The 20,701-nt window shown below is 39.0% G+C and overlaps 1 protein-coding gene across 5 annotated transcripts in view; it reads left to right on the top strand.

Annotated features, from left to right (window-relative positions):
• The first annotated feature begins 622 nt into the window (after window positions 1-622).
• Window positions 623-20,701, top strand: part of LOC149580246 (Tetratricopeptide repeat (TPR)-like superfamily protein) — a 344,359-nt gene continuing 324,280 nt past the window's right edge. For 2 of the 5 annotated variants that reach the window (XM_089790050.1, XM_089790051.1), the window contains exons 1-3: window positions 623-856; window positions 933-989; window positions 6,994-7,164. In XM_089790050.1, the coding sequence (XP_089646176.1) occupies window positions 830-856; window positions 933-989; window positions 6,994-7,164 (255 nt within the window). In that variant the 5' untranslated portion in view covers window positions 623-829. The remainder of the gene's footprint in view (window positions 857-932; window positions 990-6,993; window positions 7,165-20,701) is intronic. The other 3 variants (XM_089790054.1, XM_089790060.1, XM_089790063.1) reach the window with 3 other exon arrangements.

Here is a 20,701-nt window from a genome sequence, read left to right on the forward strand (position 1 = left end):
ATTTGTCAAGTTTGTCTCTAATTATGTTATTAGGATTTCATTGATTTTATAAGTTAATGAGTCATCTTAAGTCAAATTTCTTAGTCAAGAAAGATTGAAAACAACATTTGTAGACATAGATAGACTAAATAATCATGATGCATTTTTGATTGCTTTGCTACTTTTCAAAAGTAAAGCATCTAGCATCTAGAATTAAGTACACAATGAATGACTTTAAATACCATGACATAACATGCCATGTAGAATATGAGAAGGAAAAATTTGAATTTGATGCCTTAAGATTAAAACACAATTTTTATGCCCCTTTATGCCTCTTCTTTATCATTTTCTCTTGTGCGAGTCCTCGCCCCATGGTCCTATAGTTTCCACTGCCTCCAAGATTATGGATGTAGCCTTTTGACTATGTTTTTATGTTGTATAGCCAATTCTAGACTTGGACCATATGACTACTTTTTGTTTTGTTTCTCAACTCCACTTAACAAGCAAAAACTGACCTTTCCTCCATATTAATTCTTTTAATTAGTTATTTTTTAAATTTTAGTTAAATGCAACTAGTGAGTAATTCTATTAAAAAAAGTTGAATCATATAGGTACTCCTTAAGAACTAGAACAAAAACTAGGCTTATCAAATTGTTGAAATTGAAAAAAAAATTGAAATCACTTGTTAATTGAAACGAGTAACAAACGCTGTCCATATAAACGAAGTACTCCCGGAAAAAGCAGTGCATAAGCCGCCATTTATCCGTTTATATCTCACAATTTTGCACATTGGTATAGACGCACATTTCAATCTCTCGATTCTCATTGCAGGTTATTTTTTAATCTACAGATGGGCTGCCTCGCCATGCACACTCTCGTATGTATATATCTTTTTTTGTAATTCATAATGTATTTTCAATTATTCGTCAGCATATTTTGATTGTGCTGTGCAGTTTTTAGTCTCAGGAGCCCAACTCATGGGATTACACTCCAATTGCCTGAATATTGAAGTTGAGTGAGTTACAATATATTCGAATGTTTAAATTTCCACAATTATTCTTACAATGTTTAAGTTAAAAGTTGAGACGCGTCATATTATTTTTACAAAATTAGGTGAAGCTATAGGCGACCTGTAACATGGGGTGGAGTGAGCTTGGATCACATTGTTGAGATTTGTAAATACGAGTTAAAGGTAACAAATAGTTGTAAAAATCGATTCAAATCAGATGATAAGCTAATATGGCTTAATAAAAGAACACAAGTTAGGCTTCTAATAAGGATCTTCTACATGGAGAATGGTAATCCCAAACCTCACTGTATGTCCAATGTAGTTCTAGACTTACTTATTTTTTTCAAAAGAAGTGAACCCACATTATACTGTGTTCCCAATGTTCCTAACTGTCATTACACCATAGAAATGCCAGAGCTAAAATAGATTCATGAACTGAACATCTTAGTAACCAAGCATATAAAAAATAATACTTGGGAGTTTAAAAATGTTGGGGGTGGATGGATTGGATCCACAGTGATAATTAAACACAGAATACACACTACAGGCACTTATAGAAATGATAAACTCATTTCATTGCCTGATAATCAAAAACCATTACATTGTGCCTCTTTTATAGAGGTCTTTGATTGTTTCCGGAAACATCTAAATTAACCAACATAAGACCATCTAAATTAACTGACATAAGACCAAATAGACTTTTCTAGAACTATTTAAACATAATGACTTCTAAAACTTTACAAAACTAAATATTAGTTTTACCTAACCCTATTCGTGAATCCAGCTGGAATTTCTAGAATCCTCTGTTATGCTTTTACATTTCATTTGAGGGGGAAATGACACATTCCAACACTCCCCCCTAATTTCAACCTCGAATATTGTTACATACAAATTCCAATGTGCCATGATTATTATTTACTTTTGCCTATTTCTCGTGTCCACATCCAAGCCTGTAATTTGAAAACTTTTGCCTCTTTGATGCCTTTCTCCAATCTCTTTCCCAATGCTACTGCATTCATTCTTACACTTGAACATTTGTACCTGAATAAACCTTTGACTATTCTTGCAATTTTCTACCAGTTTGATCCATAGCTCCATCCACAATCCATTTTTATACAACCTGCCATTGATTCCCTCTTTGATTCTGCATTCCAACATTTTTTTGCGTAGTGATTCTTCAAACCACAAATACTACATGGATTTAAATCCCAACATCTATTCTTTGTATGCCCTTTCCTATTACAGTGTGAACATCGCACAATCTTTACTCCTCCAATAATTTTTTTTGAACCTTTATTCATCTTTCCATTATCTGTAGCATATCCAAGACCTGCATATTTTGGCCTGACTGTAGTCTCAATTGGATTCCTTAATCCCTGTTCATTGTTTCCTAGAGCTTTACCTATGAAACCCATTTTTTCCATAATCTTCAAACCAATACTATTATTATCATAACAAACGAAATCTACACACTTCTTGTCATTTTCTTTCTTACACTTTTCATCAAAAACATTTTCAGCTTCAGCAAAATCACATCTCTCAATTGCATTATCACTCAAATCATTTGTGTCACATGATACATCACATACAAATGGTTTCGCATTCAAACATTCATTCTCTTGTTTCAGAGTAGACAATTCCTTCTTTAACATACTATTTTCCTCTTCCAATTTCTTCACGTTTTCTTCTAAAACTTTGTTTTTTTTCTCAGCATCATCAAATAACTTTAACTTATCTTTTAATTCTTTATTTTGCTCTCTAAGCTTGCATGTTTCCTTCACTTGCCAATTATGTACTTCTTCCACACATTTTAACCTGTTTTCTAGCTCTTCAATTGCCTCTATATAAACACTAATCTCATTAAAAAATTTACACTTTTCTTCTCCCATTTCATTTCTTACTTTTGCTAGTTCTTTTTGCAAAATCGCTTTTTCACACAATAATCTTGCATTTTCTTTCTTCACCATCACTAATTCTTCTTCTAACTTATTTGTCTTCTCTTTCTGAATTCTACCAGTTTTTCCCATTGAAATCAACAATTTAACACACCTTACTCTTTTTTTTAGAAAATTCTAAATGCCTTTTTTTTCACTATGATCTTTTTTTCTTTTAAGGGCAATAGGAGAATTTCTCAAATGTCATTAAATAATTATAAGAATTCGCACCATACCTTTTGTTCTTTCCTCCGTCCTTCCATGCTTTACAAACACTTTGGTTCCTTCATAAACTTCATGAAAAGTCTTCTTTCCACTGTTTTTGTTGTTCTCAATAATTTGCTTTCTTGCTGACTTGCCCTCTTCTCACAATTGCTCAACACTTTTGGTGTGGTCTTCATCAAAACAACTATCTTTTTCATATCATAAATCAATCCTCCACAATTTGGCAGCACCAAAACATTGCTTACTCGTTTATCACAATCAACAATTCTATCCAACCTGGCTTTGATACCAATCTGATGGGGGTTGGATGGATTGGATCCACAATGATAATTAAACACAGAATACAAACTGCAGGCACTTATAGAAATTATAAACTCATTTCATTGCTTGATAATCAAAAACCATTACATTGTGCCTCTTTTATAGAGGTCTTTGATTGTTTCCGGAAACATCTAAATTAACCGACGTGAGACCAAATAGACTTTTCTAGAACTATCTAACCATAATGACTTCTAAAACTTTACAAACCTAAATATTCATTTTACCTAACCCTATTCGTGAATCCAGCTGGAATTTCTAGAATCCTCTATTATGCTTTTACATTTCATTTGAGGGGGAAATTACACATTCCAACAAAACATAGTTCCTATATCCATTGCTTAGTACTCCACAAATTAGCTGAAGAACTTTTCATGCTGAGGGCCTTCCCTGACTGGGGATTTAACCTGCACAGGTTTACTAGCAGAAAAGTTGAAACAGAATGGAAACTGACAAAATTAGATTTTATTGATGCTTTAGTTGAATTGCGTACAGTGTGCAGCAGATCAAAGCTGACTAATGACTTTACATTGGTATGGATTGTTAGATTTTATTAATTGAGACTATTTTGCTTCTTTGGTTACAAAACCCGGGTGGCCCTTCCTTTAAGTAGGTGTGATCCCCAGTTTATTTGTATTACCTTTGCTTGTTGACCACTGTGCAATTACTTCTGGAGAATTGCTTTGCCGTTGAGTTTTAATCTTGTGGGTCCAAACAAGCTTGGTTTTAGTATTTGAATCCTGATTTTTAGCAGATAATAAAATAAAATAAAATAATTGTAAAATAATTGCAAAAATGGTAAATCTATGTAAATTTTTGTTTTCTTATCATTAGAAAAAAGAAACAAGGAGAAGCTGGCTTTATGGCTGTTGAATTATAGGAATCTCTCAAGATGGAGGTGGGAGTAATATTAATTTCTTGCAAAAAAAATAGTTTCCAGGTCTTTGTTGGAGCCACTGATATGAGGGGAAAAAAAACAAAAAGTTGAATTGGACAGTTGTCTTTGTCTTCGAATCCCTGCCTGCAACTTTTTAGTTCTTTAGGCTCAGTTCAATAAAAGACGCTTTCATTGCTAAGGCTCTTAATAAACCACTGCTCCGTTTTTAAAGAATTCTGAACTTTTATTGGTTGCTCTGTCTTTTTAGTGTTGTTATTATCTGGATTCCAGAGGATATTGGATGAATAACATTGTAGATGACTAGAACTCAGATGTGTTCTAATATGGAAACAAATAATGAAACAAGAATTAGAACAGAAGTTATAGTAATCTGAACATGCACATGAATTGTTGTCTATCTTTCTCTATTTTTTTCTATCTTCTCTATATTATCTATCTATTTTTGAACCATATATTATTTTAGCCAGATATGTGTACAATGATTATTAGACTGCTGCAGAAGGGAAATGACTATTATGGATGAGAAACTTTTGCTCATGATTGAGAGAATGAAATTGCCTTTCATTGGTTATGGTTTGAATGCAAAAAATGTATTGGTTAAAGCTGGACCTTGAGTCATAAGGGTTGCTCTGCCTCGCTATGGACGGGACCAAGATACACTGGGTACTTATGATATCCTATGCTGAGATTTATGTGTAACTGTTCAGACTTTAGCTAGCCAAGACTGTGGTAGATCCTGTGATGTATGCTGCTCTTGATACAGTTCAATGTAATGAAGCTTCCAGATTGCACCAAGTCACTGGAATCATTGGTGTAGTATCAGATGAGGGTGGAATGTTGAGCATTGTTGAACCATGAATTAGTGAAGTGTCTCTACATTTCTACATACTAAAAGACAGTATGGGTAAACTGTTACAACTTGTGAGAATGGGATGGTATTGTTGAAGGCTCATTTTGAGCTACCATTTGGATTATTTTATTTGTAATATCTTCAATTTCTCTAGCGTCTAATTGGGAAAAGCATCATAGCTTACAGGTCACATTGCATACATCAGTTCTAATCGAGAATTGGACACATATATGGAAGACACAAGTAGTATAGAATACCATAGAATTATATATTTGGTTTCCAGTATATTTTCACAATAAAAATTTCATAGGTACATAGATATCATTAATAAATTCCTACTTTCAAAACTGATGCATATATCTTTTTAAAGCATCTATAATTTTAAATGATAACTGACCATAGATTTTAAGATGGACATTGGAAGGAGTAACCACCTTATTCCTATGATTTTTTTATCAATTCCATTCTTTGGAGGATACTGTTAGACAATTTAATGACTGTTTTCTGGTGATCAACTAGTTTGTGGGTATGTCACATAGAATTCCTTTCCAATTGTCTACAACATGAAACATGGTTACTATTAAATTTGCAGATGAAAATATAATATTTGAAGTAAACATTTTCATATTCGGTAGACTCGGGAATAAAAGTTTGTTACTATTGTGTGCTTTGTATCTGTTTATCGTCTTCAGGTTCTCTTATTTGGCAAAGGGGTTCAGCCATCTTTCAGGTTTGTAAGTATTGCGACGAACTTGCCTAGGGAATTATCTTAAATTACCTCACATCCTGTATGACTTTCTTGTAGTGACAAAGCCGGCATTGCATATGATCACCAAAAAAACAACGAAGTACTATACCTGGAAGCTTTTTCTCCAAAACAAACCTCCTACACCAATGTTTTGATCAAACTCAGGAAAACTGAGGCTATCCCTTTATTGGAGTCCATCGAATTTTCTTCTCGTAAAAAACTGGTAGTGACTCCATCCCACATGTTGATCTTACCTCAACTTCATCCTCATTCCATGGTCGAATTATAATTTTCCTCATGAGAGGCTATCTCTTGTTCTCTTTACTTTACAAGGGTCATATTTTCATCATAATACGTTCAACATACATTGAAGGTCATTAATCATTAATCATAGCTTATTCCCATTACATATTATATTTTCTCTACATGTTTATACGGCTACAGTTGTAAATTTGAAAGTCACTGCATTCAATTTTTTTGTTCTTTATCAAGAGCATTTAAAATTGCAATTGAAAGATATTTGCATTGAGAACTCAATTTTTAAAGGTAAACGATTATAATTTGTAGCTTGCTCTGAAGTGTCATTCCAACTGAGACACATCAAAGTTTTGTTTTTTAGGAAATAAAATTCATTTTCTTTGATGGAAAAGTTTATCGCAACTTTTTACTTTGATTGTTATAGCATCTTACAATATAAGTAATAGAAGTTTCTTCAATTGACCCAAATGTCACACTCCTTGAATGATATGGATGTTATCTAAGGTTTTCTGGACTTATAGAATACTTTTTTTTTGTTGTTATAGGTTGAGATTATTAATAATCATTCTGCTGTTGGTGTATCTTTGAGTTGTATTATTACATTAATTAAAAGGAATATGCTGCTTCATTTTAAGCATTGCATTTACAAAAATTGAAACCTAAGAGGGTTGATATTTGCTCTTTATATTGCTACTATTTTGTTGACTTCTTGCTATGCCTATCTATTCTCGTATGGCTTCATTTCTAATAGATAACAGTGAGTCCATTTTGCAGGCAGGTTCACATTTTTCTAGGGGCAGTTGGCTTTTGACCACACGGGTTTCAGAACGAATTACCTTGGGGAGTCACGCTTGTATGTGTAAAAATAGATTGCATAGCTATTTGTGGCTTTCTTCTGCTGTAAACTATCGTGGTTTTGCACTTCAAGCTATAAAGAAAGTGAAGGTAATGAAAAGATCTCATGCTAATTAATGGTTCTCCATATTGTCTACTAATTTTTTATTAGAAATGATGTTTCTGTAGTCCATGTAAATTATTGAGTATCCTTTCAGTAAAGCATTACATCACACCATGTGACAATTATCAAGATGAAGAAAAAATATATGTTGGATTGTAGACAAAATACTCCAAATAGCCATTAAGGTCAAGAGGAAGCATGAAGAACACGGGGTTTGAGAAAAACAACTGAAGATAAAAAAGAATTCAAGAAAATAGTAATCATGATTCATAATATTAAATTTTAATAATATCACCAATGATAGTAAGAGCAATCCTCGTTTCAAAGATGTTAACAATATATGTTTTTGATATTTAAAGAAGCAAAAGTAGGGTGCTTTCCCTTGAAAACAACAGCCTAACCGACGTCAGTCAGCAGATTAACAATTCCAATACATTAACAACAAACTAACCAAGTACAAAAAATAGTCAGCTTAGCTTCGGAACAGTTATGAGAAACTGGTACCTGTGGTCATAGGAACCATTGTTAATACTAACACCATCAACTATACTAATCAAAATAACAATAGAAGTCCTTAAATAGGGTCACTTAGGGCCATTCCAGAATAAAATACCAGTGCAGGAAATAACACTTCCAGTAAAAAAGATAAGAGTTCAAAGCAAGGCTATAGGGGCCACTATGCACAACAGTGCAAAAAAGTTAAAGGGACTAAGTCCCTAGGCATCCTTCAGTTTGCATGGCTTGGTCAGCGTCCTTATCGTCCAATCCTATGTAAGGAACTTATAAAGCTCCTTGTAGTTGCCATCCTTCTTGTCCTCAGAACTGAGAGTGTTCTTCTACAAAAGGCATAAGGTGGTAGCATAAATTTGTAATGCAAAGCGTGAGATGTCCTGAAGCCTTTTATCTATATTTGCAATTCTTTTCATAATTTTATCCATCTCCAAGTGGCCTCACATTTACAACCTTTACAATTGAGAGGAGTCTTGCCCTTACCTTCATTGGGTGACTTAGCCATTTCCTCAAGAACTATGTTTTTGGTGAGGTTGAGGAATTCAGTTTTGACTCTCATAAACATGGGAGGAGGTGCTAGCTGTCATAGAGAAGACCTCCCTCTTAGCTGTTAATGCTAGATGTCACTGAGAGGGCAAGGGTGGGGGGGGGGGGGGGGGGCGGGGGGCGGGGTGGTGGGTGAATCAGTGCAACCACATATCTAAACCATTTTACAATTATCTTCCACAATACTATACATACAATAAAAACTAATGCATAGAAGTAAAGTAAATAAAACACCCACTCACAAAGACAAGCTATCACCAACATTTTTAACGTGGAAACACTTGGTCAGAGTGAATAACCATAGTGGGAATTAGCAGCCACAAATCTCACTGCAGCAATAATAAGTTTGCCCTGTTAGGAGCAATTACATTCACCCAGTTGAAGGCATGACCGGTTAAGAGCTATTACAAAGACCTGTTAGGATCTACCCAATTAAGGGATTTCAATCTCCTTTTGAGAGTCACCTGGTTAAAATATTTGTACTTCAAACTTGTTAGGATTCTGGTCATCCTTTTAGGAGTGATCCTATTAGGGGATTTTGTTTGTCAATCTGTTAGAATCAACAAGTGAAAGTGATCTGATATTTGCACTGACTGCATGACAGATTCGATGCACATCTGCTCAATGACTCTGCTCTAAATTACTTTAAACACACTTTTGAACTAACACCACAATTCATCACATCATAAACAACCTTATTGCAAATTGATCTTACATCTCCATTTATATTTGTCTTAAGGCAGGGGTAAAACCCTAAAATGTATTACCATGAGTTGGCTCCGAGACTAATTCAAATTACATGAGCAAGCACCAATCCATTGATTTCTTTGTCATGATGTCAGCCCAAAACAATTCCAATCAAACAATACACCTTTTGACTTTGACTTCACTGGGTTACCAAACCTAGACAAATTCACTCTCCTGGTTGCTCTGTTCAAATTGCTATCGCTGGTTCAACAAATCAAATCTTTGTCTATACTTCACTCGGGTAGATGCAACTCTGGAATTATGTAGATATACGGTGAAGCTTCCATATCAATCACACATTCTGAATCATAATTATAATCACCGCACATCTGAAATACTCCATCTGGCTATCTATCCGCTAGTACACTCAATACTTGATAAATCTGACTACTTGATTCATTCCTCTACCGGTATGGCCGATCCATCAACATTAGAAGACTTTTTTGCCAACACTGGCAACACTATAATGATTCTTCATGCATTCTGATGCCAACAACCTTCCCAATTGCATCATTGTGCCAACAATCACCGGCTTTGGTACTGATAACAACATTTAGTGAAAGATTAGCTGAGTGTTAACATGGGCAAAAATGAATCACTGACCACTGACCAAAATATGACTCCCCCTCAGCTGATGCAAACATACTTTACATGACTAACCACTAACTTCCTCATACTAACTCCCCTTTACAATTTTTCACTGTTACTTAGCTACTCCCCCTTTGACAAAAATAACAAAGGCGTACAAGAATGTTAAAAATGGTTTCCGTTATATACTTAGATCCTCTTGAAAACATCTGCAAATTTGTTTTCAATACATGAAGATCATTCTCCCAGGTCTTCAGTAGATTTCCCACTATGACTAGCTCACCTCTGTGCAAAAAATCTTCTAATGCATCAATTTAACGCATATCCCGTATAGCTAGGACTAACTCCACTTCCTTGGGACCTTTTTGCAACAACTCTCATCTTGGGGATCAAGTTGCTCCGCAACTCTAGCAATGTTGCAACTCTTTTCTTTTGCTCATTACTAAAAGTCTTCAACTTATGATTAACTATTCCTTTTGATACTCCAAAATTTGTAGTTGAATGGGCTACCAGATCCAAACTAGCTACTAACTTCTTCAGCTTTTCTCATGTCCTAGCCTTCCTTTTTTCAATCTTGCATAAACTTTGAAAAATCACATATGATGGCGAGTAGCTTACCACCATCTTGTAGTACCTCCTATACTTGGTTCACATTCATTGTCAGTATGACTTTGTCTAATGTGATTGATTGGACCAATTTTTTCAGACCTTTTCTCTTCATGGTCCTTTTGGACTTTATGCATTGTGACATCTACCAAACTTTGCATTTTCTCACCAGCTATAGTCAACTTGTCCAATTGTGCAATAGGTGTTGTAAATACATCACAATCAACTTCTGCGATCAAATCTGATAACACATCCCTAGCTGATTGGATGACTTGAGCATCCTTCTTTTGTGTTTTTATCATTTGTTTCTTTGTCTTGGATTGCATAGTAGTTACAATCTCCATTAACTCTTTTGGACTCAAAATATTTACATCAATAGGCCTTTGAATGGATGGTTTATCATCATCATCATCATCAACACTCTTCTATAGTGTAGATAAAGTCCGTACTACAACTTCTTGCTATTTCTCCTTGTCTGCAATACCTATTTGAACTTGTTCTTGTGTATCTTTTTCACCTTAAATTTACACATCATCATTATGTGTAGGCTCATCCTTGTGCTCTTCACCTTCGATAACAACTACTGATACCTGCAATTGCTCCCTGATAGGTACTTCTTCTGTTGCATCACCAAACACTAATTCTACCATTACGTAATCAATGCCCATCACCTCTGGGACTTCCATTTGTACATTAGGATCTTTGAGGATAGGAGTATCATCCATTGTGACCTTTACATGTCCAACATGTTGGCAAGTGAGTGATAGGTGTTGTCGGGTAAGTTATGTTTTGTGAATAATTAATCATATGTTAAGAAGTTCTTTACCGAAGGTGTTATGACGCGATGGTTAAGTTGCAACCCTTGAGTACTATTTGTATACTTGTATTGAATGAGAAAGATATCATTTAGTCTTATGTATTCCGAGTCTGATGTATTGTGATGTGATGTACTGGATATAAACATTAATGGAATGAGCAGTCACTTGCTTCTCTGTTCTGTAACATGTATCCAAACTCGTTTACTTGTGACGGTATACATTTGGTTGTTGTCAACCAAATTTGGGAAGTGATGAAGGTCATGGACTATAGAGAATAAATGGGACTTCCCATTAACGAAAATATCATCACCAATGATAAAGGAGTTACAGAGCTCTTCAAAGGGGAACATGCCCTAACCACAAACTTCCACATTTTGTTTTGGGTGGCCATCAAAAACTTTTGTACTAAGGGAGGCTGCATAGGCAAAAGTTGCCGAAGATATTGTGTGGGACACGTTGAATGTAAGCCCTGCTGCGAACAAGTTGTTGGATCCCCTGCCCTGTCTGCTAGCACAAGCATCCCTCGCATAGACGAACTGAAGGGAGGAAATTGAGCGGGAACAACACCACCAGTAGATCCTTCGAAATTTGGCTGAGAATAACCGTCGGGAGGAAGAAGAATGCGATGGAACCCCGTGAACGACAAACCCATGAACTATAAACCCTTGAGAAGGGAGAATAAATAGGACACTGTAAATTTGTAATGGCAAGGTTACATAGTTGACCCACGTTATATGGAGATATAAATAAATAAAAGTGTTCTATTTATACATGATGTGTTGTTAGAGAATTTATGCCCAATTTATTAAATAAAGATAGGAATAAGGACAAATCGGATGTCTTGGAAGCTACACATGAATCACTAATTCTCGCACAAGTAGAATGCCGACAAAGGTTAAGGTAACTCACTAAAGGACAACTAGTCTGTTTACCATATGGATTAATTAAGCAACGCACATAGGAAATAGACACGAATACGAACAGCAAATAGCAGAACTCTTATTATTATTCGCATATACCATCAGTACATCATGCTTTAATCATATCATAATCATGATTACAATGCTTCCCAAAGGGGTTATAAATACTTTCCGACGAACCTTCCCGAAGGTATCAGTCGGCCAGGTACATTATACCCGCTACAAACTGTTTTACCCGTCGGCTACATAACAAGACTTCTACCGAAGGGACCCGTCGGCCGATACACAATTTCCTTTCCGAAGGGACCCGTCGGCCGATACACAATTTCTACCGACGACATCATCCCCCCCAAAAAAGAAAAGTCGTCTCTTGACGACTACAGAACAAAACTCAAACAACTAATACAACAATATTGATCTGCCATCTATAGCCTTTGCTAACACAATACTAACTCCTCAAGCTGACCTTGATAGCCACTTGTGCTGCTTCCTCTGCTTCCAACTCCTCGGTACCTTGAGCCAAGTGTCGCTGCACTGCCTCCAACTGGATGATCAGCTCCTCCCGAGCTCTCTACGCATCCACCAAGACAGCCTCACGGCCAACACCTACTCTCAGTGCCTTTGGTAGACAGACACTCCATGCCTGCCGCAGCTCCAAGTCTTCTCAACTGGTCAGACTCCCATGACTGATATCCGCAACGACTGGGGGTCCAGGGGGCAACGCCCCCGCGGGGTCTTGGGGCAGCCTCATTCTGAACAATTTGATTCTGTCGTCGTTTTTTTTTTTTTTTTTTAAGAAAACCTCCTGTCACCCTTCTGTGATGAAATCCGTACGGCTTCCAACTTGACACAATCTGGATTCCAATCTGCTTAAAAAAACTGTATTGCAATATCCCACCGTCTGTACAATGAAAATTAACAAATTTTGGCTCCAGAAACCGTACGTTAATCTTCTGAGGCACAGAGCAACTTTGAAGGTGGAAACCGTACATTGCCTTAAAACCGTACTTCAAATTTGAAACCCGTACCTTGTCTGGAAAAAACCGTACTACACAAACCGTACACCATTCTTCAGATGTTAAAACCGTACGATATTCCTCTTTTATTGTGAAATTCGTACGGTGGTGCTCCTTCCTGCATATATTGCATATCGTACAATGCCCTTTATTGTGAAATCCTACGGTATCACTAAAATCCGTACTTTTAACAATGAAAACCCATACGGCACTATGCAATCCGTACCTTACAAATGGAAAACCGTACGGTGCTTCAAAATCCGTACTTCACTTATGAAAAACCATACGGTACTTCAAAATCCGTACTTTACTTATGAAAAACCGTACGGTGCTTCAGAATCCGTACTTCACTTGTGGAAAACCGTATGGTACTTCAAAATCCGTACTTGTGAAAAACCGTACGGTGCTTTTTGTCTCTCTCTCTTTTTTTTTTTTTGTTAAATCTCACTTCTGGAACAATTATGTACAGTATTTACATATATACAGTACTTACAGTCTTCTTCTCTCAGTTGTTCGTCCATGGAGGTGCGTTACTTCTTTCATGGTAGACCTTCAACTTCAACCTATTCACTGTGTCGGCAACTTCTTTTCCGTCTAGCATCCATTGTTTTACTGCTCCATTATGACCCACTTCCCGAATTTGATACGGCCTGACCCACTTAACCTTGAACTTGCCTGGGTTGATCTCATTCTGATCGTCGTACTTCAACACCCACTGTCTAAGTTGAAACCTGCTATGCTTGTTCTGTGTCATCTCCATACCGCTCAGTTTGTTCCCGAAGCTCCGTAGCATGGACTCCATTAATTGCCCCTTCTGTCCGTCAATAACACTTTCACTCTGTACTGCTACAACTTTTATTGAGCCCTTCCTCTTTGTTGCCTGTGCAGACGGTATCATGTGTCTTTCTTGCTGCCGGTACCTTTCTACTATATTTGTGGTTCGACGTAATACTTTCTTCTGGCTCAGTCGTACAGTAGAATCTTTCCTTCTCTTGGGTTCGTACTGTATGTTTTGTTCTTCAGCTTCAGTCATACCCGTGTTTCTTTCTTCGGCTTTTCTGTGTTGCTTCGAACATTCATTTCCTCCTTCGGCTTCTCCATGTTCCTTCAGACATTCATTTCCTCCATCGGCTTCTCTGTGTTCCTTCGGACATTCATTTCCTTCTTTCTTACCTTCGTCGATCCTTAGCATATTACAACTTGGAAAGAGCTCGTAATCCTCTATCTGCCAGTGGTAAAGACCATTTACTGAATCCAGATCGTCATCTCCTTCCAATCGTAGAACTCCCTCCTGATTGGGTTCCATACTCTGCCTCCTCTCATCATCTTCTCCTTCGGAATCTGACGATAGAGCTTCTTCCTCGACCATTTGAGTGTGCAGATCGATGACATACTTCCGGCCTTTGCTTTCGAGTGATAAAGTATTTTTCTTCTAATCGTGCTTTGCTTTGGCTTGTATCAACCACCCCCGGCCCAGAATGGCATCATATCCCCTCCGCTTCAGAGGAATCACAACGAAGTCCAACAGGAATGGTTGTGTTCCGATTGTCACTAGTTGTGCTGTCAAGACTCCCAATGGCTTGATTCCATGTTGATCGGCCGTTAGCAGCTGGAAGGTAGGTGGCCATAATGTCAGCTGTCCCAACTTTTTCCAAGTGTCTTCAGGGAACACATTGACACCAGACCCTCCATCCACAATTGTTTCCGTCAATATAGTCCCGAGAATTCCCATTTCGACAACTGTTGGATGGCGTCCGGATGAGAGGGCTAACAACATCGAATCTTCTGCACTTGCGCCACTTTCCTTCTCCTTTTTGTCCATTGTACTTGCTCCACTTTCCTGCTTCCTTCCATGTTCTCCTGGTAGTTGAGCAACGGGAACAATGTTTGTGAGTGTCGATCGGAGCTGAGGCATAGTGAGCAACAAATCACTTATCCTGACAGGTATCTCGGCTTGCAAAATTTGCCGGACAATGTTCTGTTCTGCGCAGTTCCGTACGGAAGTACTCGGCATGTCCTTCAGGTGTGCCGTTTCTCCCTGTGTTGCTTTCTGGATCTCTACCCGTGCTTCTTCCAATCTCTTCTTTTCTTCCGCCGGGTCGGGGTACACTTTCACTTGCTTCCGTGTGATGGCCAAGACCTCTTCTTCGTTTGTCCCGACGGTGATCAAGTTTACGCCCGACTTCGGACACCTAGCATCTTCATGATCAACAGGTCCACACCATCGGCATAGCAACTTCGGTGTGCTCGTCGTTGTGCACTCGCGGGCGAAGTGACCCCACAGATTGCATGCGCGGCATTGAACAATTGGCCGACCATTCGCATCGTACTGAATTCGACTCCTTCCTCCATTGTTGTTGTTGCCACCATTGTGGTTATTGCTGTTGTTGTTTGGACCGCGCCGTTTATTTCTGTATCCACTTGATGTGGCACCTTTCGTACTGGTGTTCCCGTTCCCTCCTGACGGGGATGCCTCTTGTGACAGGAACACTTGCTGCGGTGTCCTTGTTTTTAAATTGAAAGGGCACTCCTTTACCGAGTGTCCCAAGATCTGACATATTTCACAAAATTGATCTTTCGGGTAGGATTCCTTCGTATGGCCTTCTTTTTTACATTCCGTGCACCATAGGTCATTGCCCTTAGTTTCCTTGTTCATGTTTTTGAATTCTTTCATCATCCGCATCATGTCCTTTTGGAGAGCACGGACTTTCTTGCTGCTTTCCTCGTCGTCGTCGCTGCTATCTTCTCCTGAAGGCTCATCTGAATCCGACGAGCTGGTCTTCTTCTTCTTCTTTGTCTTCTGGTCACTTTCGAGGTTCTTTGCTCGGTTATATGCTTCAATGTATGTCGATGGTGGCACGATCTTCATCTTCTTTCGCAGCTTCGGGTGAAGGCCTTCAATGAACCATCGTTTCTGTAACCCGTCAGCTGGCTTATTCTCCATCTTACTGATTAAGTCCTTCAACCTCCTGGCAAAGACCCGTACAGTTTCATTCTTCTTTTGCTTGGTATTGAATATCTCTGCGACAATTTCATTGTCATCACGCAAAAGTTGAAATTCTGCGATGAACTCCTTAATGTTATCCCAACTATTTAATTTCTGTGGATCGGCATCAGTAAACCAATCAATGGCAACACCCCCTAGGGTTGCGGGAAATTGTTGGATCCATTCGTTTGTATCTGTTATGCCATTCGCCCTCCAGATCGTTTCACATGTTTTACAATGTCGAATGGGATCAGCTGCTTCATCACCATCAAATTTAGGTAATTTTTCCTTCGGACCTGCCATTATTACTGTATGTTGGAGGTTTTGTTGTGTACCTGCGCTGTTTTGCACTCCCGCGCTGTTTTGAGCACCTGCGCTGTTCTGAACACCCGCGCTGTTCTGAACACCCGCGCTGTTCTGTACACCCGCACTGTTCTGCACACTCGCGCTGTTTTCAACACCCACGCTGTTTTGGACTTCCGCGCTGTTTGGTGAAGAAGAGGGTTTGTCAACCGTAGCTGTTCGTTCCGGAAGTATATCTTGGACGAAGAGGTCACTCCACGCTCGTGCTCCTTCGGCACTCCGAGCCGTGAGAGTCGATCTGCTTCCGTCAGGATTCTCTTCCCGTGGCGTATGCAGGTTCAGAAACTCCTCCCTCGCTTCTTCCACCAAATCAAGCCGTTGTCGAGTCTCCTTCAACAATCCTTCGGCGCTCTTGTTTCCGTCGGAAATCTTCTGAAACCTCTTTCGACGCTCTATTTGCTGAGCCAAAATTAAATTTTCCTGCACAACGCGTATGTCATCTTTTTCCTTTAGCTTACTCTTATCTTTGTTCAACTGATTTGGCATTTAATTCATATCCGCCTGCCTGCGTGCCAGATCCATCGGGCAACGACGCCAAATGTTTACCGTAAGGATTAATTAAGCAATGCACATAGGAAATAGACATGAACACGAACAACAAACAGAAGAACTCTTATTATTATTTGCATATACCAACAGTACATCATGCTTTTCTCCTATGATAATCATTCCAATGCTTCCCGAAGGGGTTATAAATACTTTCCGACGAACCTTCCCGAAGGTATCGGTCGGCCAGGTACATTATACCCGCTACAAACTGTTTTACCCGTCGGCTACATAACAAGACTTCTACCGAAGGGACCCGTCGGCCGATACACAATTTCTACCGACGACATAGTCAAAGGGTTGCCCGAGGGGGACCACGGAGGTGTTATGAAAGGTGACCACGAGGTTGTTATAGGAGGTGTAACAATCGAAGGAGAGCGGTTGCCAGAACACTGATGGGTAAGAAGTCAAAGCTAAACTTGATTGGGGAAACACAAGAGCAATTCATAAACCTATCTTGCACACCACGAATGAGGGAAACCTGAGATTGAGTGAGCGAAGGGAAGGGGGAGAAGAAGCAAGGGAAGTCGAGGACACTAGGGCAAGGAGTGTCAGAGGGACATTGCATAGTGGTCAAAGAAACCCATCGAGATCCAACCCAACCAATTCGAGAACACAACCAATGGGAGGCAACAACCGGTTAGGCTCCAATCTAATCGGTTCACGACAAACAACCAAAGGAAGCATGTCTTAGAAACAAAACTACCAAAATTTACTGGCGATAGGAAGAAGGATCTAGTGAGACACTGTTGGACCTGCAAAACTATCTTGATGGCAAATGGAGTTTCAGATAAAGATGAGTGGGTCCAACAGTTCCCAATGACCCTTCGAGGAGTTGCTGCAGATTGGTACTCTGACATGGACAAGGAAAAGATAAATTCATGGGACGATTCGAGGAAGGAACTCCAAGTAGAATTTAGATTGCTTCGGGATGACAATGAAGTAGTTGCAGAAATATATAGCTTGAAGCAAGGAAAGAAAGAAACTATAAGAGCCTATAATCGCAGGCGTAAAGAATTGCTAGGGAGGATGACAATGCAACTAACTGACAAACTGAAGAAAAGATGGTTTGTTGAGGGATTAAATGCCTCCCTTAGGAAGAAGATGAAAATAGTGCCGCCTACGTCATATGTAGATGCTTACGTCAGGATCATGAATATTGAGAGTGAAGATAAGATGATGAAGAAGAAGAAAAGAAGCAAGTTCTCATCCGAAAGTGATTAATCATTTGACTGGAGCAACAGTGATGATGAATCCAATAAGGTGCAAGCCCTCTAGAAAGACATGGAAAGGATGATGAAGGAGTTTAAAATGATGTAGGGGAGCACAAGACGAAGTGATGAAGGAGAGCACAAGACGAAGTGATGAAGGAGAGATGTGGTGTACAGAGTGCAATGAGAGCGGCCGCACAAAGGGGTCATGTTCAAAGAAATCATTTTGCGACATTTGCCAAGTAATGACTCATTCCACTATGGAATGCCCATACAATATGAATACGAAAAACCAACAAATGCTTTTCACCCAGGAGCAATCATCTACCTCCTTGGCAGCCAACCCTAACCAACAGAAAAATAATAATGCATCATCTGGCAAGTTCCAAAACAACTAGTGCGGAGGGAGAGGAGGTGTAACAATAATAGAAGCCAAATACAATATGATTCGAAGGGACGACCGATGATCTAGTGTCGGGCATGCAGCCAGTGGGGCCACTTCGCCTAAGACTGCCAAAAGAGCGACACACAACAAAAGTTGTGTCTATAGTGTGGCCTCAGAGATCATGAAGATGCTAACTGTCCAAAGCCCAATGTGAACCTTCTTAACATTGAAGAAGAAAAGGTACTCCTTGTCACCCAAAACCAAGTGAAACAAGTGGTATATCTTGATCCCCATACCGAGAAGTAGTGGGTACGAGGCGCAAAGGAAGAAATAGAGAAGTCCATGAAACTATGGAAGGATGCATACGTGGTAGTGAGAACTTCCAGGTAGACAGAAGCAAAAAATATTGTACAACAAATGTTACAAATGGAGGTACCAGTCAAAATTCAGTATCTCCTCCATACCATGCCTCAAGTGAAGATGACAGTATTAAATACTTGTCTTGCACAGCCTAGCACCACTTTGCAATCCAACGCTATGCAATCGACGTGCGTCCTGGGTGGGTCTCGACAATGGATCGAGGGTAAATGTCCTCGGAAGAGACATGGAAGAAACTCGAGAATTCCAGTATGGTCCCTAATCTTCAATTAATCGGGTGCAAACCAATAGGGAATAAAAGCCCTCGGGACATCGATGGACCAACAAGCTAACATCAAAATGCAATTGTTCTTGTTGGACTTCGTCATGATCCCACTCAAGAAGAAAGGATATGATGCCATTCTGGGTAGGGGATGGCTTGTGATAGCAAAGGTAAATCACAATTGGAAGAAGAACACCCTATCCATGGAAAGTGGCAGAAGGAAGTTTGTCATTATTCTCCGTACACAAATGGTAAGTGAAGAAATGGCACCATCTTCAGAGTTTGAGTTTGACGGGGAGCATGGTAGAGTGGATGAGGGTAGGAACCGAATGGAACCGATTGATGAAGATGTATTGGAACTTGAGGAATGTTTGGAGGATGGCGTAAGTTCAATGAATAGACTCTTCCATTGGTAGATGGAAGACTATTAGCTTTTTCATAGTTACATGTTGGGGGTGGAAGAGATAGAAATTGAGCTAGAGAAGGAGGTTTTTCCACTAGATCATGGGGAATACAGAGAAGGAGAGACCCGTGTGTATAAGAGCCCAACTCACAAATTTTCCACTAAAGGACCAATCAAGAATGACAAACCGTCCCTACAAATTACCAAACTCGGGGATGAGGAAAACCCGTGCAACATATTGGTTGGGGACGATTGGAATCTAGTAATGAAAGCCGCAACATTCAAAATATTCATGGAATATAAGGGAATGTTTGCATGGACTTGCAAGGACCTTAAAGGTGTACCACCAGAGTTGTGCGTGCACCGCATACCTTGGGACCTAGATCAATATCTATATGGAGAAGACAATATAGGATGAGCAAAAATTATGCCGCTAAGGTAGATTAAGAAATTCAACGCATGCTTGAGGTAGGGATTATAGTCAAAGTACAAAAAGTCAATGGGTATCACCTATAGTAATATCATTAAAGGAGGTAAACCGGATCCATATTTGTGTTGATTTCAGATGCCTAAATGTCGTCACCATAAAGGATCCCTTCCCTATTCCATTTACATCCACAATACTCGAAGAAGTGGTGGGACATGAGATTTATTTGTTCACGGACGAATTCTCTAGTTATAACCAAATGTCAATTACAAAGGACAATAAATTGAAAACCACATTCATGGTGGACGACGGGTTGTATGCCTATAACTGGATGCCCTTCGGTTTGTGCAACACACTCTACGTTTTAGAGAATAATTCTTCACATTTTTGATAAAATGTTCGTGGGGAATTTTTGGGCTTTCCTTGACGATTGGTTTACTTCAGTGGGTAGGACACACACTTGGCGACACTAGGAAAATGTATGGAAAGGTGCCTACAAACAAGGTTAGCACTCAATCTGAAGAAGTGCAGATTTATGGTCCCATAGGCAAAGCTTCTTGGTTACATTGAATGTATGATAGGATTAAAGACTGACCCTGACAAGGTATGAGTAATAGTTGTGATGGAGGCTCCAACGGATGTATTTGGGATAAAATCATTCTAAGGGCACATCGGCTATTATAGGCAGTTTATAAAGAATTTTGCGCAGATATCCCACTCCCTTGACAAGCTAACATAGAAAGGGGAACCCTATATTTGGGGTACAAAGAAAGAAACTTTCTTTGGAAAAATAGAGACCTGACTATTGGGGG

This window comes from Cupressus sempervirens, chromosome 1 (assembly GCF_028749045.1).
Source record: "Cupressus sempervirens isolate cs-2001-9-10 chromosome 1, ASM2874904v1, whole genome shotgun sequence".
NCBI classification, from domain to species: domain Eukaryota; kingdom Viridiplantae; phylum Streptophyta; class Pinopsida; order Cupressales; family Cupressaceae; genus Cupressus; species Cupressus sempervirens.